Genomic DNA, 12,986 nt, shown 5'->3' with positions numbered 1-12,986 from the left:
GTTGCCTAGGAGAGGCGAGAAAGAACACTTGTTGGGGAGGCAGACACTCTTATCAAGCAGTGAGAGGTATTAGACCATATCTCTTAGCCAACTGGTATAATGTGTGAGGATAAAAGAATTTAATTTCACTGGAGTGGCTTCTTTCAGAGTATATTTTAACAGGTTTCTAGAGAAAGTTGTTCATGTGCTGAGTACCACTGCAGGCAGATGGGAAATTTGAGGTTGCTAGAGTCATGGTCATTCTATATAAAAGTGGCATTCCCATTAAGATAGAATGCTCTAAGAAACAGCTTTACTGTACTCCTACAATATTGTTGGTGAACAGTATCCATTTGAGTGTCTACTTGTGCTTGCTTTTCAGAGGAGAATCTACGCCATACTCCAGGGCCCCTTTATAAGGCAAGATATTTTGCAAGGCATTCCGATTTGAGATATACTCCTTGAATCAACTGTACATTGTAGATTCTAATCCGAATGGCTTAACATGTGGGGATTTATAAAATATTCCTTGGGTTATTTCCATGGGTAGCCAATGGAGAAGCAGGTTATAGAAGATATATTTTAATTGAAAATTTATTATGTTAAAACTCAGGTCAATATTGGTTTGTGAATGAAGTTCATTCATCAGTTTGGTACCTCCGTCTCAAAGAAAGTGAATGTAAATGTGTACTGCAAACATGTACTAATAAAAAAAATAAATAAATTCATTGAAAAGATCATATGAGAGTTTAAGAGAAAAATTTTCAAATATATCTAATGAAAATTCAGACATAGAGGGTTAAATACCACACAGTTTCTCATATATGAGAAAGCCCAAAATACAAATAATTGAAAGAGAAAAATAAAAGATACATGATAGAAAATAGAGAGGTAGACATTGATGGAAAGTGGTTCTGGAGATTGGAGGAGAGGAGAGGGCCAGGGGTGGAAAGGGAAATAAAAATGATTAAGATGCCATATATATGCATAACAATTTCCCAAGATAAATATAAGTATTATGTATCACAAACATGTATCAGTAATAATAATGATGATAGGAGCAATAATATGCCTTACCTTTACCCTTTACTAGAGAGAATTTGGACCTCAGCAAACCTAACATTTTGCTATCGGGGGAGGGGTATAGCTCAGTGTAGAGCACTTGCTTGGCAGGCATGAGGCCTGGGTTCCATTCCAGCACTTAAAACAAATTAAAATAAAGAAGGGAAATGAAAATAAATTAAATGTTGCTATAATTTCACAGGGTAAAAAACTTACGAAAGGTATATGGAAATATCTTTGGACTATGGAGATTGGGTGATAACTTGGACTTTTTAAAGAGCACTGGATTAAAAATCCAAGGAGTGCTGTACTAGATGCAGCTGTCATAGACTGCGTGAGCAGGAACAATGTCCTGACCCTCAGTTTCCTGTCTTTAAAAGGAAATAATAATATCTGTGTTGCCAATTTGCCAGGTTTTGCTAAGGATCAAATGAGTGAATGCGCTGTTAAACTTTGCGTGGTTGAAGTAAAGCAGGATTGCCTGCCAGAGATCTGATCCATTAACTGTGAGTGGCTATTAGTAGTTTACAGAAACCTTTCTCATTCACCACCATACTTAACCTTTATACCAACTGCATGAAGAGAGAACATAAAGATTATTCCTACTTTATGCATAAGGCAACCGGAGCTTATGAGTATAAAATGATTTATTAATGACCGAGCAATTTATAAGTGAAAGAGGTAGTGCCTGTCCCATAGTTTCTGAGTCTAGAAGCCATCCTTTCAGACACAGTGTGAGACTCTTTAAAGCTTTCCTCCCAGGAACCACAGAGCTGGTCTGTTTGGTTGGTGCCAGGTTAGTTTTTTACTAGGTAGGTTAAACCATCTTTAGAGTTGAGTATCTGGTACTGTATTTGTTAGAGAGATTATGACATCACTTTGGGAGTCTGGTAGCCCAGGCCAAACAATTTTATCCAAAACTTAAACCACACACCAGTTTTCTAAAGAAGAACTTGCATATTCTTCACAATGTGTGCACTTGACATTGCCTATTTAGGTACAGAAAGGTTTTTGTGTTTGCTTGTAGGATGTGGTAAATGACTTAAATGCCTCTGAACTTAAGGAGTGAAAAGTCTAATGGGAGACATAGAAGAGGCCATTTAAATCATTAAAAATGCAGAAGACTGAGCCTCCTTAATGAACATGGAGTGACAGGCCCAGGAATGCCCATACAGTGGAATGTTATTCAACTCTCAGAAGAAATGAGGTAGCGACTTGTGCAATATCATGGATTTGCCTTGCAAATATTACACTCAGTGAGAGAAGCCAGGGACAGAAGACTGTGTAACTCCATGTACCCAGAGTGTCTTAGTTACTTTTCTCGTTTCTGAGACAAAATACCCGACACCCAAATTTAAAGGAGGAAAGGTTTATTTAGCTCAAGTTTCATAAAGGTTTCAGTCCAAAATCTGCAGGCTCCAAGGCAGGGTGTCACATGGCAGAGAAGAACAGTTCATGGTAGCTAGAAGGTAGCAAAAGTAACAAGAGACCTTAACAGAGTCTTTCTGCCCTTTTCATCTTATCCAGACTACTTAGGGTGGGTAGCAGTCACCCTTAATCCTAGTGCCCTTGAGCCTAGCATCACACCATGAATCAATTCCAGAATCAGACATTTTAGATCCAGCCACCTCTGAAAGAGCCCCACCTAAGATCCCATGAGGCTTTGGGGGGGACACCTAAAAACAAGCCATAACATCCCCCTCCAGCTCCCCAAAGACTCATGCGCATCCCTTTATGCAAAAGGCATTCAGTCCGTTTCTAAGAGTTGCCAAAGTCCTAACAGTTTCAGCATTGCTGAAAAGTCCAAATCCCAAGTCTCCTCTGAGATTTAAGGCAAACTCTTAGCTGCAAGCCCCTGAACAAATGAAAAGAAAGTTAAACAAACACTTCCAACATTCAATGGTACAAGATAGACATTTCCCTTTCAAAAGTTACAAATAGGGGAATGCAAAGGAATGGGACAAAAGCATGTCCAAAATCCAGCAGCACAAACATTAATTCCTGAAGTTCCATGTGCAGCACTCAAGGCAATCTGTGGCAAGATGTGAACTCCAAAGGGCTTGGGTGGCTCCGCCCCTACGGCATTGTTAGTGGCATTGCAGTGGTTCCGATGGCTTCTTTCTTTGGCTGGCTTTGCTCACCCCTTGCAGCTTTCCTTGGATGATCCACAATCCTGGCTTTTCCAAAATTCCGGGGTCTCCACTACATCTTTGGCTTCACACTCACAGCTTCCCACACTGCCCTCTCAGGGACACACTGCCTGGCCTCCTAGGCCTTCTTCTGAAATCTGGGTTGAAGCCTCCCTGACCCCACAACTCTTGCATTAAGCATGTCCTTAAAACCAGAACCTCATGGATGCTGCCAAGGTCTGCTGCCAGCTGGAGCAGTAGCCAGGCTTCCTTCTCTCTTGCCTGTAGGGGTCAAGTGCTTATGAACCAAATCCTGATGAACATCTTCCCTAGGCTGCAGCCATTCTGGAACATGGTGCTCTGGAGAACTCTTCTCAAAGCAAAGTCTCACTTTTGCAATTTTGAGGCTGCAAAGGGTGGAGTCCCGGTGCTTCTTGTGAGGCCCTCAGGCCATCTTTTCTATTCTCCTGTTCCTTCTCAGCAATCAGGATCACCTCTGCTCTATCTGTGCAGTCCACAGCTTTACTGGAGCTTCGTTTCTGGCCAAACTCAAAATGTTTTAAATCATTCTGCTAAGCTCTTTGCTCTTGATTCTCAACATAAATCTGGCTGAAAGCTCTCAACAGTAGCCATGCGACGGCCTCAATATTAGACTGCCTTGAAATTTCTTCTGCCAGATTAATTAGTTCTCTGCCCTTAATCTCAGTCTCAGGCAAAGTCTGTGGTCTCAAGCAAAATACAGACAAAGTTTCTGCCAAGACACAACACACATCGTCTAGAGCCTAGCAGCCAATGCAGTCTTTCTTCCCAGCAGAAACCTCCTGAGCCTGGTCTTTACTGGCTTTCTGGTCTTCTGATCTCTGACTAGAATCTCTCATACAGTACAGCCTAAGGGGTTCCAGCTCTACTTTTTCGGTCAGCATCTCTGAACCTTTCCAAAGCCTTCCCACAAGCCATTCCCAAAAGCTGCTGAACCACAAGGTCAGATATAGTCACAGCAACAACTCCACTTCTCTGGTACCAAATTCTGTCTCAGTTACTTTACTCTTCTTGCTGAGACAAAATACCTGACACCTAAAGTTAAAGGGGAAAAATTTTATTTAGCTTACACTTTCTAGAGGTTTCAATCCATAATCAGCTGGCTCCAAGGCAGAGTGGCAGGCAGAGGACAACAGTTCATGGCAGCTAGAAGGTAGCAAAAACAACAAGAGACCTTAACATCATCTTTCTGCCCCTTTTATTTTATCCAGACTACTTAGGGAAGATAGCCCTCACATCCTTAATCTTAAGTCCCCTAGACACAATTCCAGTGTCACACACTGTAGATCCAGCCATCCCTGAAAGTGCCCCACCCATGACCACATGAGGCTTTGGGGGGACACCTAGACACAAACTATAACACAGAGCATCCAGAATAAGCAAAAGTAGATTGGTAACTGCTTAGGGCTTGTCTGTGTGCGAGCAGGGCAAGGTGATGTCTAAACTACGGAGGACTTCTTTTTGGGTTGGTGAAAATCTTATACAATTATGTTCCCATGATGGTTGCAAAACTGCGAATACGCCAAACACAGCTGAACTGTACACTCTAAATGAGTGAAATTGTGTGGTATGTGGATGATATCTCAGGATTGCCAGTATAATAATAACAAAGTAGGATCAGAAGAGAAGGGAAGTAGGTGAGACAGAAACAAGGCAGCAAAGGTGGCATCAGAGAGTCTGTCTGACCTCACCGAAGGATGACTAGACAGGCTTTTTGGATGAGCTGAATCTTTGGTATCATTTTCAGAAGTGGAGGAAGGTTCCCCTACACTGGAATATTAAGCTTGTTTACATCAGGACTTCTGCAGCGATTGGCATCAACATCATTTTAAAAGTACAGATTTAAGGGAACCTTGTGAATTAGCCTGGCCCATTTCTCTAAGACCTAAAGAACTTGGAAGCGACAGATGAATAGCTGTCATATTCCTTGAGTAAATATCCCATGTATTTTCTTTCCTTTTCATTCCCATCTTGATTATTTATCATGAGCGCCAGTGTTTATGGGGAGACAGTATACTTGCCAAAAGAGAGAGGTAATAACAGAGCTCTTCATGAGTCCTGCTATCTAAATATGACTTAAGAGGTTACACTGATTTTGAAAATTCCTGTCCCTTTCCGAGGCCTGATTACCTTTTCTTTCATGTTTCACACTTCTAGATCCAAGTTTCTCTCTCGTGTTTGTTCACTATATGTGTGAAATAATTATGGCCCCCTTTAGCATTTTAATCATTTTAAATTTAGCCCTTCACATTTAGGTATTTCTGGACATTAGCAGAAAAAATAAGTGCAGAATTTGGGGTTGATTTTGTAGGTACTGGATAGGAAAGATTTACTTTTTTGACAAAGAGAAGCTATGTAAACATTAGATCAGTGTCAAATTAAAGCTAGGACTTGATATTGAAGAAATACCACTTGGAACCCTGAAATATGGATTAAGAATATGCTACAAATTTTACAGAAGACAGTAATTCATTCAGGAGAACCACAAAATGTGAGTTATAGCTTATGTTTGTCCCTTGGGTGAATCAAATGTGTATTTTTATGATTTTACAAAGATGTTAGCCAAAATAGAAGTGTATAGTGCAGTTGAACTAGAACACAGTAAATCCTGTGTTAGCATTATTTTTAAACAAATGTCATTTTTAAAAAATCGCTATTTTTAAAAAGGTTACCCCGAGTAACTTTGTAAAATAACCAAATTAAGTCAACAATGATTATTAAGCTTCATAAACTATTCAAACCAAATGGACACAGATTGGTTTTCACTTTCCCTACCCTAGCCTCTTCCCTACAGATGCACTTAATTTTTATAATCCCTTTAGGATCTGTAGGTTCCTTTTGATATAAGGAAACTAAATGTTTCTTTGTACATTCGAATCCAAATTAAATTCCTAAGTTTTTCCCTACTGGCGATTTCTAATAAAATGCAATCCTGAGGAAACTTGACTAACAGAGTGCAAATGAGACTCACATTTATTCTGGAGTGTGATGGAAAGCCTGGAGGCAGAAGGGACAAGCCTTGATACTGGGAATGGGAAAACCTGGGTTCCAGCCTCCGGTTCTGCCACAGTCCTACTGTGAAGGCCATTACCTTTTGCAGTTGAATTTCCTCATCTGTAAAATGAGGGCACCACAACTAGATGATTGCTAAAGTCTCTTCCTGCTGTAAAGGTCTCTGTTCTGAAAGACAGGTCCGCATGGTGGGCCAAGTGAGCTGCCACTGTGAGCTAATGAAGATAGCATAATTGAACTTTCTAGATCTCAGAGAATCTACATGTACCCTGTGTTTTATTAGCACATGAATGTACCTGGGGCTTCTAATGTGTACAGTGATGGTTACCAACATATAAGGCCAGGTGTAAGGGCGAGGAAAGGAGAGTTTCTAAGAGAAGGGACAAACAAGCAGAAGAAATTACTTGAACCTGAAGACGGACCAGAAGCAGGTTCAAATCTTCCATTGTCACTCACTTGATGAGGGCTTGAAACAGCTCCCCTCATTTTAGGAGGCCTCTTCTAGTGAAACTGAGGGCAGTTTCCCTGTTACAGGGGGCCAGGGAAGCACACAGGTGGGTTGGAAACACAACTAACATAAAAGCCCCAAGATAGAGAGGAGCTCCTCATAGAGACTTGGATGGGAGCAATGAACCAAATCATTAAGTGGAGCTCCCCGTCCATTTCTTCTTCTCTACTGAAGATTGAACCCAGGGCTTTCACACTGAGATACATCCCTACCCCTTTAAAACATGGTTTATAGACAGGGTCTCACTACATCACTAAATTGCTCAAGCAGGGCTCAAACTTACCATCATTCTGCTTTAGCCTCCCAGAGTGCGGGTATTTCAGGCTGAGTTTGTTCTTTCTGTCCTTTCCCCATCAGCTAGTATGCATGTCAATGAAAGAGGGGCTGCAAAAGATAGGCTGTAGAGAGAAACCAAAGGCCTTTGGTTAATTGATCAAAGAATAAATTTGGTTTTGAGTGGTCAGTAGTTTTTATATCCTTCAGATGTGACAAATCTCATTACATCCCCAAGGAACAAGCTGGAAAATCATCCTAACTTGTTAAGAGTGGTGAGTCCTTGACTTGATCATTTTAGTTCAATTTCTCAAAAGGAAGATGGGTTTTCACGTTGATTGGACCAATTCATCCTGTCCTCATCACTGAGAATAAACTCAGATTGTTCAGAAAAATAATATGATGATTAATTTGGGTTTCTGGCTCATGCATTTCTTTGTGGGCTCTGCAGCCCTTTTTTCCTTTGCAAAACAAGTCTGGAAGTGTAAAAATACATCAAATCATCAGGGGACAGACATATGCATTCCTGCAGCCTCTGCAGGGCTCACAGGTTCAAACACAACCTGCCTGAATCATAAGAACCTTAATTGAGTAGATAAAGAGGTCCTCATAATTATAAACTGCAGTAGGTATAACAAGAGGCTAAATACATAGCTGCGGTTTTAATTAGCTGGTGCTTCAAATTAGTAATGTTGGTTTCAGTGAGAAATCAGTGACGTTACATGCAGAAAGCCTCATCACCATGTAGTTCGTTCCTCATTAGGCCTCGCCGTGTGAAGCTTGCAATACAACGCCATGCTGAGTGAGAAAGGGAAAAGTTGGAGCTATTTGGTTGCCTTCCAAGAGCAGTGGAACTCTATCAAAAGTAAATTCATTCTTGCCAGAGATATGAGAATGAACTGTTCTTTGTTCAATGTGTTAAAAAATGCAGCAGGCAGTTTTGCTTGCAACAGATAACACCCCGTGCACACTCAATCTGCTATTCAAATTTGCATCTGGAATTTGGTAGCTCAGGAACTGATCCAAAATGCAGCTGAGAGCCTTGGAACAAATCAAAGCTGTGTCTAAAGCCCCGGAAGTGCCCTTACTGTTGGCTGCTTGCACGCTTGTCATGCAAGTTGAAGCGTGTTTCCTTTTCTTCTTCTTTTTTTCCTTCAGGGTTTTAATTATATCTTTCCCTTCGAGGAGAGGGAAGGTAGTTTGCAAAGCCAAGAGACCAAAGCACTTCAGTTCTCTTCACGGGAGAATTATATGTGATCTATGGGCCTGTCATTTGGAGCTGTCAGGTGCATGAAATGAACAGATAGCTAGGAAACTGACATCTTGCTCACATTCCTGGGAAGCAAAAGACTTTGGTTCTTGTTTGTGTGTGGAGAATCATCTGCCCTGGAAGGCAAAGGCATTAAGTATCCTTCTCCTCCTTGCCCCTCCCCTGCTGAGTACTGCTGTAACTTGTTACTCCATCCTCACCTCTGATACTCTATCTTTCCTACATTTGGACAAATTGAGGGCTTGGACTACCCTTGGCTGATATGTGGTGTTTAGGTGCAATCTCGTGTTCCACGCTTAATTGACTGAAGATGTGACTATGCCTGCTTCATTCCACATCAGCCTCTAACACAAAGACGCTGGGCACACAGCTACAGTTTAGGGCTTTGATCTCAGCTCATGACTGAAGTGAAACATGATACTAGAAAATGTAACCCCTTTGGAGGGCCTCTGAGACTACAAATGACAAGGTCACCTTCCAGGGCCTGCACTTGGCATCTTTCTGATTGGGTAAGGCCCAGATGTCAGGTTGGAGGTTTGGGGAGGTGTCTGGAGCTTTCCTTTGCTTTCCCCATAGAGTGCTAATACTTATAGAACATATTCACGAGTGGTCTATAAGGGCTTGTGCGTCTAGCATCATTTGTACTGTGAAAGTGGCTTGTATTTAAATGCCCTAAAGTGTGACCATTATTTTAAAATGGACAAATGGAAGCTGTTTATCCAACAAATATGGCTGCCACTGATGCTTTGAATTTGACAATTCAAGGATTCCTGTGAAAGAAGTGGATGATTTAATACAGTAGCATCCTATAATCTATGGATATCAACATCTAGTTAAGCTGCATAGATAGTTCATACTGTAGACTCTTATTTTGTAACTTAAAGTTCTGATACTCATAAGTGAACTAGCCTACCAATGATAGGCATTAAGGTTTGAAATGTATTCAAAATCTGTTGACTGTTCTTTTATATCAGTATATCTCTTATAATTCCTTTAGCTATTATGTTCATTTATGTGGCAATTATCTAATTAAGTCTTATGGTAATATTAACGTGAAGTAGGAAACCAGCATTTATCCAGCACCCGCTAAGCGTTTTACATACATTGATTTCGGTTTGCTCAGCATATATGTAGTCCCTTTGGATAAAGTTTACATCAAAAGCAGGAAAAAAAACCAGTGAACAAAACAAAATATTACTACATGTTAAATATTCCTTATGTAAAATGCTTGGGACTAAGTGTTTGAGATTTCAGATGTTTTTGTTTTCGAACTTTGGAATATTTGTATGTACATAATGTAAGGTCAGACCAAGGCACGACTGAGACCACCGAGGCAGGCAGAGTCTAAGCAACATGCGATGAGTTTATTGGCATCTGGGTGCAGATGGGCCAAGGGTGAGAAGGCCATTGGCACTGAGAGGAAGGTGCTCATGGTCATATGGAGCATTTTAGGTGTGGGGGAGGATTGGTCAAGAGGGTGGAAAATTTTGGAGCCCCATGGGTGATGGGCCTGGGCCTGGCTGATAAACGGGGTGGTGGTGAGAGCAGCAGGGAGGCTGCTGGGTTGTTGTTATCTCTGTTCTCCTGTGGATGCGGGTATTGGGCCTGCTTGGGCGGGGTCCAACTTGGGGGACCCGTCACATAATGAGATAATTTAGGCATGGGACTCAAATCTAAACACGAAATTTATTTATGTTGCATATTAACCATATGCACATAGCCTGAGGGTAATATTTTTAGTGTACCTGTAATTTGACTGTGACCTTTCACATGAGGTTAATTTTCTGCTTGTAGCATGTCAGCACTTAAAATGCTTTGAATTTGGGAGCATTTTGAATTTCAGATATTTTCAAATTATCGTTTAATTTGAAGTCTTGTGTGATGAAGACAATAGTTTTCTTTATACGAAAACGTTCCCTTCTGTCATTCCTGTGGTCACAGAATTTATCTAAAATGTTATCTAGAACCTTCTGATACTTCCATGGGAAAGCTTGAATGTGATGAGTCACAGAGTTAGTTTTCCTGAAACAATTGTGCACTAAGGTCATTGAAGGGTTTTGACACAGGCTTTCTTCCATTGCTGGTTAATACTTTATTGTTTAAGGAGGACCCCTTTCTTTAGAATAAAACTCTCTAACAGGCTTCCAGTCACTTGTGAAATAAACCATAGAATGGCAAACAAAAGCAACTAGACACAAAGGAATGTGGGTATTTAGGGCGGTTTCTTTTTGTATGTACATCCACAAAAGAGAGTTTAACATTTTTAAACCCCTCTGTGATTTCACTAAAACAGGCAAAGTGTACCTATGAGTTTGTGACAGTATTCCAGTTTATCTGGAGCTCCATACCTCGATAATGCCTTTCCCTTGGGCCTTCCTGACATCTGTGGATTCTGAGCCTTAGGTAGTTGGCAACACAATGTGATTTAATTCAGTACTTTTCCACGTAGTGGAATGACTTTGAGGGTGTGTGCAATTGCTTCTGGTAATCAAATAAGGATAAAGGAAGAGAATTCTTCCATTCCTGTGTGGTCATGTGTACAATTTCCAATAAGCAAATTTCTGATATTTTCTTTATCTTCAAGAACCTTTCAGGATCTTAAAAAAAAGATTCTCTCATCTGTGTGCAGTATCAAGTTGAGTAGTGTTGACTTAAATTTTTCTTTTCTTATTGATGACAAGATAGAACTGAATAATTCACGTGACTAATGAATTGTTTTCTCTTTTTGTCTTTTCCTTTTCATGGCAGTCACTATGAACCAGACCGTAGCACACTTAAAAAAAGGGAATGGGAGCGGAGGAATCAAGAAGTTCAGCAAGAAGATGACCTCTTTTCTTCAGGCTTTGATCTTTTTGGGGAGCCCTACAAGGTAGCTGAATATGTATGTAATTTATCTTTCTGGAAACTTATTGCTTGTTTTGTTTTGGAACTCACCTATCACCATTTAACTTATTTTGAAAGCATGCAAATCAATTCCAGGAGAATTTATTTTACGAGGGAAATCTGTGCATATGCTGTATTTGGGACAATTTCAGGTTTCTGAGGAAGTCTTCAAGGACAAAGCCCATCTTCTTTGGGAAGCATAGTAAGATTGGAAAGAGAATTGTGGGACTTCTTATTTCTAAGGAGCCCCTTACTGCCCCAAATTTGTTCCAGCAAGGAAAGCCCCTGCCCCCCGCTGTGCCTTCCAGGGCTTCTGTGATGAGCCGGGGAAGCCCTGCATACTCTAGCAGAATGTCAAAGGATATATACCTATTTCTCTTCCCAATCATGCCACCCATTGCAAGGCCATCGCTTTTTTTTTTTCCATTTGGGGTTGTTCACAGCTGTTAAGTGGTTTGAGTGCCCTTTGAAAATCACAGTCATAAGATAAAGGAAAAAGCCAATCAGTTTTCCTGGTAGTAATAATCATGGGTTAAAAGATTGCCTCAACCAGAGGGGATAGTGTAGTTAGGCTGATTTTCTAGTGGTATTCTAGCTAGTGTGTAGCTCCAATAAGAATCAAATTACTATATCTACAAGTGTTGATTTTACAATGAATGTCTCTGAACTTTCTATATGAGGTGGGGTTAGGGGTGACTTGGAAGAGCTTATGATAGAAGAATCATTGAATTCCTGGCAGCTGGTTGGTTTTCTTTTAATTTATTAGGAATATAATTTTTTGTAATAAAACCAAAAGGATGTAAGAAATAAAACAATAATGAAATTTTTCAATAGTTGTGATTTTAAAACATTGTTTAAAGGGCAATGACTTCTAGAAAAGGAACATTCTTAATAAAGACAGAGTAGGTCCAGATACTGTACTACTTCAGGGTAAAGAGTATGCTGTTTGTCTTGGTGGGTAGTGACATCAGTCTTGTTGTCTTGTTCAAAACAAGTAAAGAGTTCTTGATTGACACATCTGTGTACTTTTCATGTTTGCTAATCCTAAGAAACAGACTCAAGTCACCTAAGCTACTGATTTCCCATCTGTCACTAATAGTATAATTCTTTAAGAAAGCCTTTTTCCTATCTTAATTGATTGAATTAATATACCGCCTTTGAATGTGTGCATTTAGATGTATGATTAATTTAACCAACATTTTTGAAGGCCTACTATGTGCTGGTCACTCTCTTAGATAAGTGTGCATGGGGGGGGCGGTAAAACATAGTCCCTGCCTTCAAGGAAGTGTTAGTCCAATGGCAGAAATCATCATGAACAAATGATGACATGACTGCATGGTGACTGTGAAAGAGATAGGCAGGAGAAAGACCAATGAATACTGTGTACCTCAATCTAAAGACTTTGAACATGATTCTCGGCATAGAGAAAAGTCATTACAAGTTTTTCAGTTAGGGCATAACCCTAACAGGGCAGATAGACAATTTAGAAAGATGGTGTTGGGCAGTGTGGAGAGTAAGTAGAATAAGTTAGAATACCGAGTATTAAGAAGGACTGAGAATTCTGGGGAGCGGCAGAATTTAGAGTGTAAAAGTGCTGGTGAGAGCAGAGATGAGGAAGGTAAATTGAAAAGGAATCATCAAATAGGTAGGAAAGGGAGTCAGAAAGAAATATTTAATAAAAACTAAGGGAACAGATGATTTTATGGAGAAATGATTTGCTAGTCACATCCTTTAGCAATGTCGGGAAACAAAAGACTGGGACCTTGTTCCACTCAGTTTTCCCTTTCTCCCCAATATCTTCCAATATTTTCCCAGAGGAAATTTTTAAAAA

At 40.3% G+C, this 12,986-nt stretch overlaps 1 protein-coding gene across 10 annotated transcripts in view; it reads left to right on the top strand.

The window, feature by feature from the left end:
- Aff2 (ALF transcription elongation factor 2) overlaps nt 1-12,986 on the top strand; it is a 475,133-nt gene that overhangs the window by 141,425 nt on the left and 320,722 nt on the right. For 6 of the 10 annotated variants that reach the window (XM_021249150.2, XM_021249148.2, XM_021249144.2 and 3 more), the window contains exon 2: nt 11,021-11,153. In XM_021249150.2, coding sequence (XP_021104809.1) covers nt 11,021-11,153 — 133 coding nt within the window. The remainder of the gene's footprint in view (nt 1-11,020; nt 11,154-12,986) is intronic. The other 4 variants (XM_021249151.2, XM_021249145.2, XM_021249147.2 and 1 more) reach the window with 1 other exon arrangement.

The sequence above is a fragment of the Heterocephalus glaber genome, unplaced genomic scaffold (genome assembly GCF_053883595.1).
Source record: "Heterocephalus glaber isolate CG9 unplaced genomic scaffold, H.glaber_assembly_v1.0 deba00001762, whole genome shotgun sequence".
NCBI classification, from domain to species: Eukaryota; Metazoa; Chordata; class Mammalia; order Rodentia; family Bathyergidae; genus Heterocephalus; species Heterocephalus glaber.
Note: the sequence above shows the minus strand (reverse complement) of the source record. Positions and strands in the feature narration are given on the sequence as shown.